This window comes from Acanthochromis polyacanthus, chromosome 17 (genome assembly GCF_021347895.1).
Source record: "Acanthochromis polyacanthus isolate Apoly-LR-REF ecotype Palm Island chromosome 17, KAUST_Apoly_ChrSc, whole genome shotgun sequence".
NCBI lineage: Eukaryota > Metazoa > Chordata > Actinopteri > Pomacentridae > Acanthochromis > Acanthochromis polyacanthus.
The window spans coordinates 15,477,018-15,497,634 of NC_067129.1; the positions used below are offsets into that span (position 1 = coordinate 15,477,018).

The 20,617-nt window shown below is 40.2% G+C and overlaps 2 protein-coding genes across 3 annotated transcripts; one reads left to right on the forward strand and one right to left on the reverse strand.

Annotated features, from left to right (window-relative positions):
• Positions 1-624: 624 nt before the first annotated feature.
• slc6a7 (solute carrier family 6 member 7) lies at positions 625-17,555 on the reverse strand. Its single transcript, XM_022188468.2, has 15 exons — positions 17,441-17,555; positions 12,547-12,938; positions 9,968-10,205; positions 9,348-9,479; positions 7,659-7,869; positions 6,601-6,739; positions 6,354-6,488; positions 6,149-6,252; positions 4,889-5,013; positions 4,639-4,751; positions 4,406-4,543; positions 4,217-4,316; positions 3,811-3,929; positions 2,327-2,500; positions 625-2,157 (listed from the first exon to the last, which is right to left on the reverse strand). The coding sequence occupies exons 2-15, from the start codon at positions 12,616-12,618 to the stop codon at positions 1,996-1,998; spliced, it is 1,962 nt and encodes a 653-aa protein (XP_022044160.1). The 5' UTR covers positions 12,619-12,938; positions 17,441-17,555; the 3' UTR covers positions 625-1,995.
• Positions 14,225-20,288, forward strand: LOC110946991 (SLAIN motif-containing protein-like). 2 transcript variants are annotated; one of them, XM_051937214.1, is made up of 7 exons: positions 14,225-15,578; positions 15,764-15,900; positions 15,993-16,100; positions 17,275-17,373; positions 17,464-17,763; positions 18,232-18,357; positions 18,453-20,288. In XM_051937214.1, the coding sequence occupies exons 1-7, from the start codon at positions 15,238-15,240 to the stop codon at positions 18,689-18,691; spliced, it is 1,350 nt and encodes a 449-aa protein (XP_051793174.1). In that variant the 5' UTR covers positions 14,225-15,237; the 3' UTR covers positions 18,692-20,288. The 2 variants fall into 2 exon arrangements, with proteins under 2 accessions (XP_051793174.1, XP_022044166.1); XM_022188474.2 differs by having other exon boundaries at positions 14,225-15,900.
• Positions 20,289-20,617: the final 329 nt, after the last annotated feature.

The window sequence follows — 20,617 nt, forward strand, 5'->3', positions numbered from 1 at the left end:
TTTGGGGATTAATAAAGTTATTGTATTTGAACCAGAAGAGAGAGCTCCACCCTGCAAGTTGACAAGATTGGTTCTGTAGGTTTTTTTTTTATGCATAAAACAGTGGAAGTCTACATCTATGATTTACAGACTCATTAGCAGACTGCAGTTTCAAGGTGGAAGTGATCATCCATGGTGTTGACTGGTCAGAGACATAATCACCATAAAGGTGTTTTTTTAGCCTATTAACTGAAAAATGAGTTAAATTAAACTCATTTTGGTTATACACTTAATTATCTTGGGGTTTTAAGTGGTTTTCACCAGATCTCATTCAAAAATATAGATCCCAACAAATGGAACTAAATGGTTATATAAAGAATGTGTCATCTTTATACACAGGAAGTGCATGAGAATAGCAACAAGGTGTGTTAAGGCAAAACAGATGGAGGAGTTTAATTACATACAATTTGTTCTAAAGTCATGATCCTTCTTGAAAGATTACTTGAAAGAGAAAATCCTCTTTATAAATACGCAAAAAACATTCATGTGCCTGAAGGGGTTTTGAAAAAGCATGTCTTCTCTGTCATCTTGTGCTTGTTTGCAGCAGGACTCAACAGGGAACACTTTGAAGCATGGCCTGGAAAATGGTGGAGGAGTGTTCGTCTTTAATCATAGAAAGAAGATTCAAACTTCAATAAGAACCAAGCATGTTTAAATGTGATCTACCTGGGATAACCTCATTCATTCAGTCCCTTCAAGAGATGCGCAACAGTAAATTGACTGCTCTGTTCAAATGAGCAGTCTCACATGGGTGCAGTATTTTTCTAACACTTCATATTATTCATTCCTTTATGTCCCACGCTTAACATCACGGCGCATATCTAGCAAAATATCCAGAAAAAAGAAAAACCTGATTGTCCAATAATGTTTGAAACTGAGCAGCATGGCTATTTTGCCTATAAATAACATTTTAACAACCGATTTTTCTTCTCTGAGCATTCCTGCCTAACCTGATTAACCTTTTCGCCCTCCTTTAAAAAGTTATGTTAGTCAGGTTGAGAGCATAAAAACGATCATTTACTCAAGGCATTACATCTAACAAATGATATAACAACAACTTAATGAGGTTTCTCTAATAAATAGCAGAGGGGAAACCAACAATGAACAACAGTCAATGTTAAGTTAAGGTAAATAAAAAAGTATGTAGATACACACTGACTTAACTTCCTTTTTTCAAAAGATAACAATGGACAATTTTTAGATGTAGCATTTAAAAGCGTGTCTACAATACTTCTGTAGACTTTAGTTGTTTTTATGGCACAATCAGTACATTCTGAAAGACAGTTTTCAACCGGAGTGAATAAATTGCTACATTTTCTGCAGAAATTTCTAAGAACTGACTAATGGAAATTGTCAGACAACAGATCTCAGTGTCTTCTCTCTTGGACACATGAACAGTACATTGAAAAATAGTTAATTTGGCAAGTTTGTTTTTATTTCATTACTTATTCTAGAGATAATGAATTTCAAAACGATGGATTAAAAGAGTTCCTGGCCGTGTAGCTGTGTCGTCAGCACCGTTTAATCTGGCAGGCCGATGATGATTTGTGGTCACTCCTCCAGGTCCATGAGTGATATGAAGGGTAGCAGCCCCTCCTCCTTCAACATAACAAATAAAACACGGTCCCTCTGAAAACTTACTGTACTACGATAATAAATAAGACACATAAGATATCCTAGTGGAACCCTGCTGCATCCTGCAAGATGAAGCTGATCCACTTTTTAACTCTGTAACCTTACATTCTATGCAATGTAAATAATAAAAAAGAACCTGTTAAAAATGCTATTTATCCAATGGTATAAATAAACCAATTTATCCACACTGCCCTGCAGGACAAAGTCTTTTCAGATGCAGCCACCAGGGCCAAGCTGGGGCGAATAACAAAATAATAAATTCTTGTCTCTTTGCAGCATAGTTTGCTCATCATTGTGAGTTCGTCTCTGATCTCTGCGTTATTACGCCTCCCACGTCATCGCAGTGAAGTCCATGTCCGTGAGCGTGACCGTGAACGGCGTCTCCACTCTCTCGGGCTCCACGCGCTCCTCTGTCCTCCCGCTGGTGCTGTTCAAGTTATTTACCCTCCAGGAATTCAGAGGTCGAATTGCTTTCTGGAAGCGCTGCAGAAAAAAGGAGCCAGACAGTCACAAACCCACACAGGCCGTTTCATTGTATCTACCATAGAGCACTTTTAAACGGCGCTGGCAGCCAGTTTGAGCTATTAGTGTGACTATAGCGGAGGTGTAACTGGACCTGACAGTGACAGAATGACATAGTGGTGATACTGACGTCTTTCAGAGTTCCAGTTTCCCTGCTGATGGCCACGATGGCCCAGATGAGGATCTGTAGGCAGCAGGTCGCTCCCATGCACACGCCCAACGCTTTACCCCACCGTGGATACATGTAATCACCGTAGTGGAGCGGTGTGTTGTACATCTCAATGAAGATGTAAGTCAGGATGAACTAGAACAGGAAAAGACAGAGAATGAGCAGAGGAGTGTTTTGTTTTAACAAACAAACACACAATGGAACAGAAGAAGAGACAACAGGAAGGTCAGTACAGAAATGCTGCAGGGGGAACTCAGATTGAATATCACTTTCTCCTCTTTAATTATTCAGCTGGGGGTGAAGATTTCAGCACAGTTGGTTGCTGTAGATTTCAAAAGAGTGATGTTGCTTTAATTTCTCTGTAAGCTTGTGATCCAAACTCTCCAGTCATGTAACTAAATATTTTCCACTCTCTGGAGCAGCACAGTGCTTCACCCCTCAGCAAAACATGACAATACAGGTACCTTTGAATGGGGAGATCATTTATCCTGCTTCAGGCCACATAGACTGAAGAGCAGCGGACATAAAAGGGAGTGATGTAACATGAATGGTGTACATGATACAAACCAACAATGCTGTAAGTATTTAAGGTGTCATTTTCTTAGCAGTAAAGCTACATCTAACAGTGATGGTTATTGCTGATTGGTGAAATAGTCTCACTCATCTTTTTTTTTTTTATGTTTTGCTACTAATATCACATGAGACTGCCAGATAAAACATAACAGATGTATTATAGTTTCTATTTACATGAAAAATATCATTGAATGTAACAACATTTACACTAAAGCAGCCTAGTAGTTATTGCTTTCCAACACAATCACCTTCAGAAAGCAATAAAACCTCTGAAACTCAGTGCAACAAATTTAAGAAAACACATTATCTCACAATAAGGATTTATCCACACATCCATTTTCATTTTAAAAAGCACAAATTCTGCTACATTTACACCTGGTGTCCACACAGTTCCAGGGTATAAGGACACCTAAAATGGGGGCTTTTGAAAATGTTGCGTTTTATTGTGTTCAGTCTGAACTGGAGAAGAAACTGACACTATTGGAAACAATGACACAGACACCCATGTTCTCTTTCTGACTGGGCCTTAAAGGTCGTCATATTTGTTTCCTGATAACACTCCCGTCAAATGCCCATTTCCAGAAGAAAGCAAAGACATAAGTCTTGACCACCAGTTCTTAATTCAACATGAATAATAAAGTACCTGCATGGACAACTAAGACCCTGTTGTCTATGATAGCAGCTTTTGTGCACATAAGGAAAATTATATTTTAAAATGAAAAAATATCAGTTGGATGTATCATAAGCGGCTAGTCAAAAAAAAGCAATCTTCATCATAAATACAGCTGAAATTATGGTTAACCACAACAGATGTGACATTCCACCTGCATCTGCAAGCAAATATCCATCATAACACCGACGCTTATACGCACCAGCAGAAGGAATGGAGTACAGAATACCCAGCATGCTTTGAAGTAAAGCAGCACTTTGCTGCACCAGGGAGGGCAGTGGCAGATCATATCGATAATGTCTTGACAAAACTGGTTGACTCCTAAAAGAAAAAATCATTAAGAGCTGCATATTAGGAAACCTGGAAAAAACATGGACGCCATCAGGAAAACAGAGAACAAGACACAATATGTTTGATCTAATATTAAGTGGAATAAAATGGTGATGAATAAAAAAGAGATGATCTGATATTTAGAGGCTGAAAAAAGTGCTTAAAACCAACTTATGTTTTTACAACATGTTTTCGGTGACTGAAACTCAAGCAAATGACCGACGTGGTTAGAGGGGTGTGATGTGAGGATGAGGGGTGTGAGGGATGCGATGGGATACCATAGAAGAAGGAGATGCCAATGCACATGAAGAGGGCGATGATGATGAGGCCGAAACTAGTAGCGAAGGAGTCAATGAGAGTGAACCAGTAAATCCCTCCCTATGAAGACACAGACAGCGTGAGAAATGGGAGTCTCAATATACAAAACGTGCAGATTCATCACATTATTGTTCATTAAAAACACTCACATTGGTCACTAACAGGAGCCCCATCAGGTAGAAGCAAAAACACAGAGCGCCTAAGAACATAGACTTGTGCAGTGTGTTCCTCCTGAGCTGCGGAAACTCGTCCAGCACGGCCGTAGTGATGCCCTCCATGTTGCCAAACTGTGAGGCAGCAGAGCGTGAAGGTATTACACATTTAGAGGTGGACTCACATGTTTTTATTTCTGCTGATGTCTTTATGTGGTGTGCATTTTTACCAGCGTATCAATGCCCAGCATAAAGAGCATGAGGAAGAACAGAATGGACCAGAAGACTGACCCTGGCAGCAGAGCAAGGGCTTCTGGGTAAGCAACAAAGGCCAATCCAGGACCTGAAGCCACAAAAAGCATGATGTAAGTGATACATTGGTGAGAGATGTTGATATCATGAGCCCTTAATATCTCCAACTGAGAAGAGCTGGATGAAGATCCACAGGATTACGAAGCAAAATAAGCAGAGTGTAGCTACCTGTATCGGCCACCTGCGCAACAGGAACTCCCTTCCTCCAGGCCATGTGACCTAGGATTGAGAAAATAGCAAATCCTGCGAAGAAGCTGGTGCTGCAGTTTCCTGTGGTGATAATCAGAGTGTCCCTGAAATAAAAAGAGCCATGATTATGAGACTGAAGCCTCCATGACTGCAACAACAGGCTACATTTACACTGCAAGCCTTAGTGCCAAATTCAGATTTATTGCTCAGATCTGTTTGTTTGGCTAAGCATATGACTGCATTTTTTAATTGTGGCCAATATCAGATTTTAGTGTGAGCTGGTCACAGTTCTAAACTGTACTGAATGCAAACTCTATGGAAACGGTACTCTAAAGGCTTTTTTATGCAGTGTAATAAAGTATAAATGCAATGCTACGCTATGTGTAAAAACAGCCTATAGTTCAATCCAATTCAGCCAAAAAGTCCTTGAATTTTTGTCACATTAGTGTTGGTCGTAGTCGAGTCAGTCATGGCTTTATGGTTGTGTTGAGGAGTGCAGAATTTTTGTCTTTTAAAGAATGTAGTTAGAGCAAAATGCTTTATTTTTGGTATTTTTTAAATGGGCTATAAACATAAAATACACAAAAATAATGTAGTTCAAGAGCTGTTGGAAAATTGGTGACTCTTACTGTTCTTACAGTTTCTAGCTGCAATAAGTTTTGTAATTTTGCCAGTTTTTAAAAAATGAGAAAAGCTGCCAGCAGGTTTTAGGGTTCAGGGGGTTAAAACTCTCCTTAAAACTCACACTAATTGTTTGGCTTTTTCTAACTGATAGCAATTGTTAAAAACATTTTAACTTCAAGCCAACTTCTGGTTCTTAGATAGTTTTTAAAATCATGTTGTCATCATAAAGCCTTTTGTTTCTGAAATGTGCTGAAAAGCTAAAGTTTGTTCTTATTATTAAGATGTCACATGTAACAAGCCGTCATACAGAAATAAAGGCCACTTAAGTCTTCCTTTGCGGTTTCAGTTATAACGTCTCCCAGTAGTTTGGACTTAAACTAACACACAACTCCATGAATTCGAACGTGACTACTCAGACTGAGGTTACATTACAAAAAAATCATACCTGCATCTGATTTAAAACCACACAAGAAAGTAGGCAAATTCAGAATAGAAGAAAACCTGATTTGAGCTGATTATACGGTTAGTTAAAAAAAGCTGCTGTGAGTCACAAATGAGCAAAGATAATCGGTTTTAGGTCACCTGTACCTGCAATCTGAACGTAGCCAAACTCACCTGATAACATTGTTGTCGAACTTATTGTAAGAGGCCATAGAAAGCAGCCCTCCAACTCCAATACCTAACGAGTAGAAGATCTGCGAGGCTGCATCATTCCACACCTGCAAAATTTCACAAACATGTTGAACAATGAAAATCTGCATTAATCACTGCATTCATAGACCTGTCTGCCTCATGTGTGCCAGTCGACCTTCAGAAGTACCTGTGCATTAGCTAAGCGACCCCAGTCTGGCGTGAGGTAGAAAGCGACGCCCTGAAGCGAACCCTCCAGCGTGGCGCCTCTGATGATCAGAACAATGAGGACAAAGTATGGGAAGGTAGCCGTAACATAAACCACCTGAAAACACACGCAGCACAGACGCACGTTACACCAGCAAGATATGGCAGCAAAGGGAACAGATTGTATGTTTTCTGGGGGAGCTGACAATAACAACAGTGTGCTGATTCACCTTGCCGGAACTGCGGATGCCCTTGAGCATACACAGGAAGATGATGATCCAGGCAGCCAGCAGGCACAGAGCCAGCTGCCACCGGACAGGGCCCGGGTCATGAAGGCCCTTACTGTGCACTACACCCAGCACACGCTCACTACGAGACACACAAGTCACACACAAACATGAAACAGCACTTCTGTGACCACACCCTTTTAGCCAAATTTATTACGCACTGTCTGACGCAAATCACACAAGGCATAGCTGTTGGGATTCAGAAGTGACCGTGGCTGTGTTGTCTTAAGTGTTCAGATGGTTTTCTTTAAGGACACACACCATAAAAAGTCCCAGTGGATTTGCAAAATGAGCAACATTTTTAGTACTTGCTCTTATAAGGGCAATATTACACCAATAGTAGAGGAAGAACAGGGTATTTACATGTATGTAAATGATGAATGCATAAGAGCTGCTAAAAGCATCCACAATGTACAATGTATGATATACAGTATAATGTAATACACAGTATAATACCAGTCACACAGCTACATATTTAAATATCATAAATACTTCTTATTGCTTTATCTATTTAACTTGAAAGGTTATGAAACATCATGAACGCGTTGCTCTTTGTCATCAAAATAGAGCGTGGTAGTCACTCACTGTCTGCTTATTCTACTATATTACTCATTTTTCTACTGTCGCTATAAAACATCACAATGATTTATATAAAAAAATTAAAGTCTTACGTATTAAGTAAGTGTTATATACTACTATAATGGATGATATTTCATCATACAAGTTGTTTCCAGGAAGTCCTGTGTCATATTAGCTGAAAAACAGCTTGAAGTGTTCAATCATGTAAACAAGTATTGGAACACGTTTTGTGTGCGGCTTTTAACAAACATGTCATGAAGACAAACGTGTTTGTCTTGAAGTCTAACATTTTTGAATATAAAAAACATCCTTTAGTATGAAGATGTACAAATGTACAAACTATTTATATAATTTATGACAATTTTCCCCGATAGTCTGTACAAAGCAAGCCTGATGCATTTAAGTACAAACAAACCACTTACTTCCAGAAAAACTCTGTGGGGCTGAGGGTTTTAGCAGTGGAGCTGTTGCTGGTGGTCCTGTTACCACAGAGGGCTATGTTGGCTACAGCGTCACATGACCAGGGCAGGGGGCTCTGGAACGAGCTGCCCAGGTAGTAAAACGTCCACGCTATGATGACGTTATAGTAGAGACAGACCAGCGTGGACACACACAGCATCCCAATGCCAATACCTACGTAAAAAGACAAAATAGAAGGTGTGAGGATGCACAGTATTGTGTGAGGCATATGGTGTAAGACATCAGATGGGTCATATTCCAGGTAGACGTGAATCCTCTGTTACATAAAGTGGTAGTTGTATTTGCGGAAACAGGAAATACGTACATTTAATGAACACTTCAGAGTGGACTGAGCCTTGATTATACCATTTCAGACACTTAGAATTGGGCTTGGTAACCAAAACTATGTACTTCCTTTTGTATTCACTTTCCTAACTCTCTTTTTTCAACTAGTTAAGCTGCTGCTGTTTCCACTTTAGAATACAAACTGCCCTTACACAACAAACTTTTTTGTCTTTAAAACGTTGCTACAGGCTTCTTTATCAGATGTTTAGATTTAGCCGCCGAGTTACGGAGCTGCCAGGAATCTTTAGGGTTAGCCACATGACGTAGAGAAGTGACGTGACAAGCTGATGTGAGTCAGCAGCCAGTTAATTTCCAAGGCTTGGCTGTATAATGTGGACTGACTGGTGGCACAGGCCTTCTGACGTCAGCTTGAGTTGCCGCTTGCACAGATCATTAGGCATGGTTCAGTGGAAGCACCAGTTTAGAAAAGCAATTAAAAGCAAAGCAGAGTGTGCAAAGTATCCCCAGAGCATTTTTTGTCCTATTTGTTTAACCCCTTGACACCTGAATTTATTTACAATTATATAAAAAATAATTATTTGTGTTTTTGCTCTCACGCTGTTGCCAAATTAAGTGGAGATACACACACATAGAAGAGATATAGAACAATAATAACAAATATATAATAATTTAGGTCCCACTCTGACCAGTCTACGAGAAACCAGTGCTTGCAAAAGATTCCTAGGTACGTATTGAACATGCACACACAGGCACTGGGGGAATGTATACTCTAGCTCAGGTGCAGTCTGAATGCAAGCGGTATGATGCAAATTCACAACAATCAGCGTTAAAAGGTTAAAGTCTCTTGTCATCCCAAAAACAATCAAAAAGGCAAGTGCTTTGATAGACAGACAAAAGAAATCTGTTCTCTGTCGCAGGCCTATTAAAAGGCAGCCAATCATTGCATCTGTCTCTATGGGACGGTTTGCTGGTCGACTTGAACATACTGCGCCTGTAGCCTTAAACGTCACTGAAGTCTTGCACAAGTCAGCATGCTGCTAGATCTGACCAGATAGCACAACAATGACAACCACATTTTACAGTTCCACCTAAACCCACAACATCTTGCACTGCTGATACGCATGTCAGATGATCACTTGTTTTTGTATCCGTCTCATTATAGCATGCTAACTTGTAACTTTGGTTGGATACTTTCACGCTTCTTCTTGCCGAATACACCAGTTTTAGGTCACCACGTGGACACAATTATCCGTAAACATTTCCACTGAATTACAATTGTCTCAATGTCTCAATTTACGCAAGTGTGTAATTACTGGACTAAAAGGCATGATGGAGGAGGTGGTTACCTTTGAGCAGAGGGCAGCATTTCCACACAGTGATGGGGCCAGCTGCTCCATACTGGCCTAAACTCAGCTCCATGAGGAAGAGTGGAACTCCCGTAACAAAGAGCATGATGAAGTAGGGGATGAGGAACACACCTGAGAAGATTAGAAACACATCATCTTTAGTAGGAGGTACAGGGGGGAGAAATCCACTACAATTACCTCCTTTGTGCATGCAGACAACCTGTAGAGGTAGGTTAACTCATACCACTGCTTTCTAGAGGGCAGCTTTACTGATGATGCTCTTCAGCTTTACTGGTCGTCAAGCTATGACATGTTTGATTTCAGAAAAAAAATGGATCGCACATGAAGCTGGGATACAAACACAGGCTGCATGTCTGGTGTGTAATCAAGGCAAAGCACTGCCTCTACTTTGAGGATTAGGAAATGCTTTGTGCTCCAGCTGCCAGTCTCCATAGAGAGCTCTGGACTGAGCGCAAAATAAGCCAGAACGATCAGGAAGACAGTGCACACCCAAAGGCCTCATGCCCAAACGGGTGTGACAAATCCTACCAGACACACACCCAGGCATCAAACACATTTAAGGCTTCAGAGGGCGGCGAGCACGTTTAAAGACCGCTCACCTCCTCCATTGCGATAACAGAGATAGGGGAACCGCCACACGTTCCCCAGTCCCACGCAGTATCCGATGCAGGAGAGCAGGAACTCGTACTTTCCACCCCACTGCTCCCTCGGTTCAGTCGCGTTGGGAGCGAGTGCAGGACTCTGGGCTTGAGATTCACGCTGTGGTTGCGGTGAAGGTGGAGCTGCTGAGCTGTGACCATTCTGGGTGACAGCATGTCCATTCACATGTACTGAATTCTGAAAAACAGAAAATTACATTGTTAAGACACTTATTTTACACTAATGCAGACACCAATACAAATCTAGAATGGACCTGTCACCTTCACTCTTTCATAATAAAGCTGTTAAATGTGGATTACATGTAATATAAAAAACAATTTGTCGGGTAGCAGAATATTAATCAACAACAGTTTTAAAAATTCATCCTTGTTTTTAGGTAGCATGCCAGTTATAACACAGAGCATCTGCTGGTTACAGTGACATATACAAGCTACATAAGGTTAAGCTTTTAGATAAAGTTTCTCAGGTAATAAAACACAGCAACTGTTTCTTCCTCTTCCTTCCTGCAGGTCATCACCTCTGAACAAGAGAGGAACTATTTCTGCTGTCAGGTCACAGGGAGGAAGTTCAGTGAAGATAACAGCAGAGCGGCTGCTTCACATGCTATTACCGTCATTGTTTTATTGCTTTTCTCATACACTCAATGCAACGTTCACAGTTTCTCTAAACTTAAATTCAAAAAATTTTAGTCCAAAAATACAATGACATGCTTTCTGTAACTTGGTTTACCACGTGTCATATCTAGTGTAAAACATGTTAACATGGTTTTACAATATGATGTAGGACGATGAGGCACACAACTTTTATGTGTTGATATGAGAACAATAAGGGAAGTGTATAAAACACAGCAGAGGATTGAACAAACACCACTAAAGGCAGCACTAAAAGAGGAAGCAAGGAGTTATTCAGACTGGCCAATTATTCAGTCCAGTATTTAGTATTCTTCTGATTATTGTTATTGTGTATTTCAAACAATTCCCAATAAATTAAATTAAAAATGTGCTACTTTGTCTCTGATGCAGCTCTGTGGTCAATGTCCCACCCACAGCACCATCTGATTGGTTAAACATCATAGGCAATATCAAGTCTGAAGGATAAATGTAGGGAATTTCTCGTTTAGTTAAAGACATTTAGGACATAAGTTAAGACTTTTCACTGAGATTGTAATTTTAAATGCACCTGTATATCAGTCATCAGTCTCCTTGACTACCAATAATCAACATTTGCCCTGATAAAAACATCTTAGTCAACAACCAGAGGAAGAGTAAGCAACTTTGTTATCATCATTATCAGGTACATCACTATGCACTATGGACACTAGAAATTGTCAATATTGATTCAGTTGCAGATTATTTTCATCTTCTTGATTAATTAATTAATTAATCCACCTGTTGCCTTCATTTACAGACACCAAAAAAATGGTTTCCTTTTCTGAAAAAAATCCCAAAATTTAGCAATTTTTTCCTGAAAAACCTTCATGAAGAAAATTTCAATAATTTGTTAAAAAAAAATTCCCCTAAAACTTCTATTTTTTAAAAATTCCCCGAAATTTGGCAAGAAAATTCTTGTAAATATTTTTTTTTTAAATGAGTAAAAATCTTCCAAAAAAAATCCTAAAAATATCTTAAGTGATTGCATATATATATATATATATATATATATATATATATATATATATATATATATATATATATATATATATATATCAGTCAAACTTCTAACATTTTCTTTAAGAACATTCACAAAAAAATCAAACAAAATCCAGCGAAATTCACTGGATATTGGTTGATTTTTTTGTGAATGTTCTTAAGAAACCTTTTTAACATTTCTTTTGTAACACCAAAAAATGTTCAAAGATTTTCCAAAAATGTTGAAAATGTGGACATCTGGAGTTTCAGTGCGAAAATATATATTTTTCCCACATTTTCAAACTTTAAAACAGGTTAATTTTGACCCCCAGAACAACCCACACACTTATGAGCAAAAACATCACATCCTCACTGTTGACAAGGTGCAAGCTGATGATGCTTTGACATTTTTGTTTCACCTCTAAAAATATGAAGTGCACTTTCTACAACTGAAAATAAGAATAAGTCAACAGATGACTATTTACAGTGACAATACAAGACAGAAGTAGCCACAAAGCAACAGGTTGCAGGAAAACAGCACCTATTTTCACTTTTCACATCATGTTGACTGTATCATAAAAGTTGAACAGTCACCTGCATGTTGAGAAAACTTTGTGTAAACACATGTGTGAAGTGATCAGAGGCCTTTCTTTATCTCTGCGGGCTACAGGGCGTCTGTTCCTATGTGTCTGAGCTGCAGTAATGTGGGCGGACAGGTTGGACCACTTCACACAAACACGTTTAATTTGACCCACAACACCTACAAGAACCCGGTAAATGAACTCAAATGGCTCGTAACAAGCCTCCAAACTGATTTTAGAGCGTAACCCGCCTCTTAACCCCTCACACAGCGGTGTTTAATGTGGAGGATAACCAGGCTCCGGTCCTACCTGCTCGGTGGCGGCTCTGCTGCTTCCTCCTGCGGGGCTCCCGGCTGCTGCTTTGCCGCTTTCGCCCTGCATTTCCTCCCCCCGGCAGAAGCGGTGGTTCACTGTCTGGTTGGTCGCTCGTTAATCCACATTTTAAACAGGAGAGAGTTCTTGGAAGTGTGTCATTTTGGTGTATTTTTGGAGAAGAAGTGGGGTCGGTCGGACGGAGGCTCAGCAAGGAGACGGGAGCGGTGACGGTGAAGAGGAGGCCGGTGGGCGGTGAGGTGAAGGGCGCAGGTGCAGCTCTGGGCTCTGAGCCGGAGGAGGAGAAGAAGACACCTCCTTCTCCTCTGTAGCACCAACACTGGGAGGGGTTGCTTTGCCCGAGGATGTCTGGCACGGTAACCTGATGACTGAAAAACTTTATCAGAAAACTTGTTGTATAATTACATATTTAAGATAAGATAAAGTAAATAAAGACAGAACTTTATTAATTCTAAAGAAATTATGGCGCTAGTTGTTGCTTAGAAAATAATGACAGCATGAGAATAAATTCAGTACCTAATAAAAATGCAGTAAGATTTTGAATTGTGGCTAAAGAATTCCTGTTTGATCCTACAACAGCGCCACCTGCCCATTGACTCCGTAATGTGGCTGAAAGTGGAACTGCAAGATCTTTCCCATTTCGCTCATGTCTTTGCTCCTCTGACAGTGAAAATGATTGGATGTGTAACCAACGTTGGTCCATTTTTTTTCTTTCAATAATTGATTCATATTAATTAAATGGATGGAAAAGAGGCACTGCATGATTTTCACTGGGTGCTGGTTAATCAGATCAGTGGCCTTCTGGAACCAGGAAACAATTAACTTATCATAAAGTCTGAAAGCACGGCAACTTGGCTTTGCTCCAAATTCAAAACTATACATCTCCTATTCTATACTTCTCCTGCTATTCTTGATGTGCAAAGCTGATCTGTGTCTTTTTGTTTGTTTAATACACAAAAAAACAGAAATACAAAACATTTCAATGTGGGTGATTTCTGGAACTGTTTCTGACAAACAGCTTTTGTGGCCCCACTGAAACACCACATACTGTGTTGAACCACACCCAGGTGTGGCCAGAGGTTCAGCAGACTTGTTATCTTTCAACATAGTAAATTAGGTTCTGACATACAGTGGAGTTACTCTAAAAACTACACTTTTAATGGACTTCTGGGTTTGTGATTTCATAGTTTGGTCAACTAGCTGTGCATGTTACCAATCAGTCATGACATTAGAACCACTGACAGATGAAGTGAATAACATTGATCCATTTGTCTCAATGCATTGTTCAGCTGCGAAACCTTACGTCCTGCCATTGATGTGGATATTACCTTGACACAGACCAAACACCTAAATACTGTCACAAATCAAGCACACCCATCATGGTTACAACAGTATTGGCTGTCCTTAGGAGGACAATCCATCCTGCCACACCTTGAAACTGATCTGTAACAGCGCGAGGATCATGACAAAGAGCCAACTTCCAGACCCTCATCCAGTTGAGCAACTGTGGGAAGACGCCTGATTAATGAAGGCCCACATTGCAACAAACAGGACCCAGAGGATCCACTGCTAACGTCCTGGTGCCCCAAAGGACCAGAGATGTTCTGGCACTAGGAAGGGCCTCACATGATACAATATTAAGGAGAAAGTTTAGTATTGTTGCAGTGTAAATCTGAAATTAAACATATTTGTGCAATGTTATCCAGCCTTTTCACCGTAAAATATTGACAATGCACCTTCTTGCTTCTTATCGTTTGTAAGATTTGACGAGATTTCTGGTAAAGTTATGATTCCAGAAAAACATGTATCTGTAACTGCCAGTTAATATAAAAAAACCCCAACAAAGTAGCAGTTTGTCTCTGGGGTTTGGGTGAGAAAGTGGGAGAGTTTTAGATGTCACATGTCTGACAGAGAGGCTGTAAATCTTGGTGTTAATCTGCTTTTGCGTGCAGCAGAGAGAGCGAGAAGCTGCATCTGACCACGCTGCTCAGCACGACTTCCTCAAGTGTGATGAATGAGTCGGGTACTTTTGAAAAACAGCCAACCACAAGCATTCAGCAATAGCATTTATGTTTGAGAACCAAAGGAAACCAACAGCACCACATGCAATGCATATTGGTAATACAGAGGAGAGAACATGTCTCATTTAGCAGTTAACACTCCTAGATGGTTGAATAGCAATATGACATACTATTAAAATAGCCAACAAGTATTTCTATTACCGTCACTCGTCTACAGATGTAGATATATTAGTGTTGATGGTGTGATGTCAAGTGGCTCTTTTTATTCCTTAGCAGCAACTCGTGCACTCTTTAATCCACATAAGCTCATGAGTCTTCTCTAAATCCATCCAATCTGTTGAGTGTCTATACTTAACAGCCCTACTCAACAAATCTGGGGCAATAGAAGGTATGGTAAAGCTACAGTTGCTGCATATAAAGAGCAAAATTACCATCGTATTGGTTTAAAATTAGCCTGATTACGTCAGATTCTGGCTTGGCAGCATCTATTCATCACGGAGGAGTGACATGGAATGAAGCAAAACTGGACAAAAGCTGAAAGACGTGACAAATTTTGAGGATTTTAACTGAGATAAGGGATCTCCAGGGCCAAGTGACGAGCGACTGGAGCTGTTATTTTTGCAATCAGTCACCGGTGGAGGTTGACATGAGCGTAAACCATCATCTTCTGTGCAGTGAGTTCAGTAGAAGCTGTGTGCAGCTGGAGGGCAGTTCAGACGCATACTGCAACATCTGGACTGATGCTGAACCAGCAAGGTTCAAGAGTTGTAGCAATCGGTCGTTTGCCATGGATGCCAGAATAAGACTGGACAATCTGAAGGCTGGATGTAATTCACCCTCACCTTGTTGTGCCTCAGACAGAGCGTTGTACAGTTTTAGAGGTGAAAAAGACATCATGGACAGTGAGGAGACACAAGAGGAACAGTCTGCTTTGGACTTGGTGGAGATCCTTGATATAGAGGACGATGTTCAGGATGAAGAGAGCTGGTAGGTGCCTTGAATTTTAGAAGACTTAATGATAAGCTCACAAAAGTGTCCGTGTTCCAAGTTATACACTTTAAAAGATGCTGTTCAGGAAAGTTTGTTTCTCAATCTGACTAGTATGTCACATTAGAAGTCTTCTTAACAGCTCTGTTCTTGAGCAGGAGTCAGATTTGTCTCCCTCATCACAGGTTATATGAGTCTCCAAGGAAGCAGTCGATTGAGGAGAACAGGGAGTCTGCTCTCAGATGGTGTCGACACGTCTTTGATAACCCCAGTCCTGAGATGGAGGCTGCATGTCGTGTACTGATGAATGTGCTGGATCAAAGTAAGCACAGATTCACTCATTATGCTGCAAATATTCTTGACTTTAAAGAAAGATACATTTCAGAATGATGAATTTTGTCTCTTTATTGTCAGAATCAAGCCATCCCTTCTACAGACGTCCTGGACTTTTACATCATGCTGCCAGTGTCTCTGAGGACTCCTCATCTATCAGCACAACACACAACGCCTCTGACACTTCAGGTAATGTCATAATCAAAGACTCAAGAACTCCTTTTTATACACATTACTCTGAGATATAACTGTTAACGCATATTAATGAAATAAACACATTAATCAACATGTAGAAATAACAGATTACGGGAATATTGTTTTCTACAGATAGACGTTTTTTACGGTTCAGCCAAGAATTATTTGAACAATTACACGTTTTAGTCAATCTGAAATAAAACAATGGATACTACAATAGAAGAGGTGTACTTATTTATACTCTTTTATGTTAGCAACTAAATGTTTCTCAAACAGCTGTCATGTCAGTGTTCATGCAGCAAAGAGAATACACAGGAAATAAGAAAAGATCAAATTTAGTTGGTTTGCAGAAAAGAAGTAGCTGAGCACGTACTTTGTAAGAGAAAAAAAAACAATAGACACAGACAGGAAATCAAAATTCACAAGTCAGGATCTCCCCAATATAGGTAAACATGTTTCTTTTCAACACCAAAGAGACGACTTCATGAGCACAGCATCAAAGAACTCGTTACTTAGTGCAAACCCCTGATGTGACCCAGAAACTGAAAGGCCATGACACAGTTCACAGAAACCTACAAAATGAATTCTGAGACTGAGGAAACAAAAAATCCACCTTTATCTTGATGGAAAGATGAAATTGTGGAGACAACCAGGATCAGCTTATCTGTCAAACATGCTATGGAACTGCAAACTGGCATTTATTAGTGATTTCACTGGATAACAGTTCATCATTCAACAGAACGATGATTCTGAACATTAGCTAAAGCAACCAAAGAGCTTTTCAAGGCAAAGAGTTGGAATAATCTTGACTGCCCGAGTTAAACTGCCTGATCTCAGTCTGGCAGAGATTAAATCCAATGAAGATAGACTACACAACAACCAAAAGCTGAAGGTTGCAGCAGGGAAGGAACCAGGAAGATGCAGCACTTGAAGGACTATTTCTATGTGTTAAAGACTTCAGGCAGACGTTGATAACTTTGAATGAATATTAAATGATGCAGTGATTTAGTTTGACTCTCTGTGTGTCCACTTTTGACATCCTAAGCTTTGGGTACTGTGATTTAAAAAGCGCTCCAACACAGTTCTCTCTATGTTATCACAAAATGACTCAAATTAAAGCACATACTAATGTACTATCTCTAATGTCATGTCTTGCTTTTATCAACAGATCACAATGAGCTGAACATCTCCAATGACTCCATAACCGCAAGCTACAGACTGCAGGATATTACAGATGTCCACATTATGGCCCGGATACAGGAAGCCAGTGAGTTCAGAATAGCATTTTGATTGTTTAGCGTACACTGCTCAATCGGTGTGGATTGGAATATTACCTTTGGTCCATATTGTTTTTCAGGTTTACGTCAGGACTACATTTCCATGCCTGCCACTGCTTCACCTAAGAGGAGCACCGAGTCTCCAGTGATGTTTTCTTCTGGTTTTAGTGCCACAGCTGAAAATACTGACGACTTTACTCCTCGCCATAAAACCGAAGCTTCATCTTCCTCTTGTTGGCAGTCTGGTGTACCATCACGCAGCTCTTGCCCCTACCAGTCAGCAGCCACAGCGGCTATGCAGGGCTGCCAAAGTCCCAGACTGGCCAGACTTCACCAGCAAGTCACCCAATTCAAGCTGCTTAAACTGGCTCAGAATCAAGGTACACAGAGAATGCACTATGATGATCCTCAATTTTCTTGCATGATTAAAGGCTCTCAGTGAGATTTTCTGCATGGTGGTGAGATCTCATGAAAATACTCAAACACAGATTGTATACCAGTGCCACTTTAGGCAGTTTGGTGGGAGTTTTTGAAAGGATCTGAACCATTCATCTTGCAAAGACATGATCTCACCATCACTATTTTGTGATGGTGAGATCATGTCTTGTGTTCATCACTGTTTCTTTTTTTAGGTCGACACCGAGAGAAGGAAAAGACAAGAAAAACACAAAATAGTTAAAGATGAAGTAACACATAAATTAATTCATATTTTTATAGATGATAATGCTACATATAGATGTTACATCAAGAAAGTTAAGATGTTTCTAGATTCATCTCTGAATGTGCAGCACATCAACAGACACTAGATATGATGCACTACAAATGAACTATTTGCATGTTTTTTGCAGCATCACCAGGCAGGATGAGGTCACCTCTGCGGACCAGCCTCCGCTCCCTGCAGGCTGTCAGGAACAGCAGAAGCCTGGAGACAGATGACTGCCAGGCTGCTGACCAAATCACTCACCCTCCAACAGGTTTGGATCTCACACAACTAAATTCAGATTTACATTTCATTTCCCTGCATCTTTAACTGCATTTGATCAATACAAAGAAACACTCTGTTTTCCAGGTACCTCATCGACCAGAATGGGGTCAAGCTACTGGTCTACATCACGTTCTCCTGCACCTCTGAACTCATCAGTGCGGACGGCAGCCATCAAGAAACTGCAGAGATCTCAGTCTCTGAGCCCCTGCAGGATCCCTCACCCTGCTAAGGGATATCTGTCTGTTCACAGACGAGTTTTTGCCTCACCAGAGAGGCCGACCAGTGCAGCTTGGGCCAGAAATTTACCATCCATTCGGCGGTGAAAGACTTCATCAGTAGAGTAGCACTGAGGGAAAATGAAAGCAAAAAAGGCTTGTAATGATTTGCTCATGTGGTTGATAAGACTGCATATTAACAGAATTATCTCTAGATTGTAAACAAATTCGTGCTTGTATTAGAATACTTTATGGTGTGGTATGTTGTTCTGGGCAGAGATCATGTACGTGTTGTGTCTGTATGAAGTTTTTACATTGTGTCATCTTCCACCGAACCAACCTGTAGGTAGGAATGCAAGAATGTGCACGACAATGCTCTGACAGGAGCAACCAAAGCACCCATGTTGTGTTTTTTTAAAGACCTAAATCATGTTGACTGTTGTAAAAATACAGTGAAGTTAAATAAATGTAGAAATGTCAGGATGATGCTGACAAATTTACCCATCTGAGACCTCCTCAAAATAATTAAAGTGAATCAAACAAGCTGCATTATTAGTAGTTTTGCAAGAATGCTGCCATGCATGCTGCGTGAGATCACCTAATTCCTGACACTGAACTCACGTAGATTTTATGACTGACACGTTTGAAAGTGGAAGTGCAGCCTAACTTCACTTCAGTGTGGGCGACTACAGAATGAGCTACCTTCTGCAGAGCTGTCACAACAGGAACTGAGCACTTTGCCATCATGTCAGAGAAGCTAAATAGGTGAAGTCTGCATAAAAGGAAGTGTCATTACCAGGAAACAGAGGTGTGGTTTTGGTGTGGCTGTTTCTTGCAAGGTATTAAATGTCATATAATACTTCAGTGCTGGCCACATTTTGCTGATGGCTTTGTGTTAACAACTGCATTTCTTCAAGACGTTTCAAAACCACCTGAATACACCTTAAACACCCACCGGAGCTCATCTAATAGTCCTTAAATCATCTGAAGAGGGGATTTGAAAGCACAAATCTAGAACTCTCAGGGAAGCTGCACTTCCTCTACTCTGTTCCTACATGTTACCTGAAGCCCGCTGCTGTTTACATTGCTGTGGTTCTTAACCTTTCTTTCATTAATAACAAATCTATTGACAGTCCACTTCTGTTCATGTTTCTTTGATCCCTTGTTTGCTTCTTGGCCTGAATAGGATCCATTGACATCTGTTAGCAACAGATTACAGGGTTAAGGAACAAAGTCACTGTGTAAATGTTTATCATGGGAACTGGTGAGGAAACACTCGAGTCAGTTCAGACTTTTGTGGAACAAAGACGTTCAATAGTTTGTTTGCTGGAACAGTTTGGTGTTGGAGTACCCTCTGCTGTCAGATCGTGTTTTATGAACTTGATTTGCTGTGATGGAACCACAGACACAAAAAATCTCCATAAACACAAGATTTGGACACCAAGAAGTGAACCCTTGATGAAAAAAATAATTGGTAGACTAGTCTGAAACAGCATCCTGTAACTGAACACTTCATTTTACTGATTACTTATCAAAATACACACAGTGAATTTCAACCAGTGACCACAGTCAGAAAAATCTGTAAAATCTATTCTTCTCTACCTCAGCTGTATTTCTTTGTGTTATTTCTTTTGCTGAGATGTCGTGAGCCTCACCTGAACAATATGCGTCAACTGCCTATACTTGATAAACAACTATAGCTTGACATTACTGTTGTCTGTCCTTCATTACAACGCAAAGACGCAGACTGAACAAAGATACAGACGTACAGATACCAGATTTTTAAAAATCTAAGCAAGAAAGAAAGATGCAGTGTCTGTCTCTGGTTTTCATGTTTTTTCCCCATCATAGGAGATAAACTCTTTGGGAAATATGTCAGTAATGGAAGATGAACTGCACAGATCTGAATCCCTCTGATCTAATCCTAACTGGATCAGTATGAAGGAAAAGTAATTTTGCACAGATGAGAATTCTGTCACATCAAAGATTAAACCTGAGAAGAGAAAATACAAATCATTTTTTGGTTGTAATAAG

Excerpts from the sequence above, each read along its gene's own strand:
- slc6a7 (XM_022188468.2), bottom strand. The coding sequence starts at position 12,618 with ATGCAGGGCGAAAGCGGCAAAGCAGCAGCCGGGAGCCCCGCAGGAGGA. Across the intron at positions 9,480-9,967 it reads CTGTTATCGCAATGGAGGAG|GTGTGTTCCTCATCCCCTAC; the intron begins GTGAGCGGTCTT and ends TAATCTTCTCAG. Across the intron at positions 2,501-3,810 it reads GTACTCCATTCCTTCTGCTG|TTCATCCTGACTTACATCTT; the intron begins GTGCGTATAAGC and ends TTCCTGTTCTAG.
- LOC110946991 (XM_051937214.1), top strand. The coding sequence starts at position 15,238 with ATGAGCGTAAACCATCATCTTCTGTGCAGTGAGTTCAGTAGAAGCTGT. Across the intron at positions 15,901-15,992 it reads GATGAATGTGCTGGATCAAA|AATCAAGCCATCCCTTCTAC; the intron begins GTAAGCACAGAT and ends CTTTATTGTCAG. Across the intron at positions 17,374-17,463 it reads GGCCCGGATACAGGAAGCCA|GTTTACGTCAGGACTACATT; the intron begins GTGAGTTCAGAA and ends ATTGTTTTTCAG.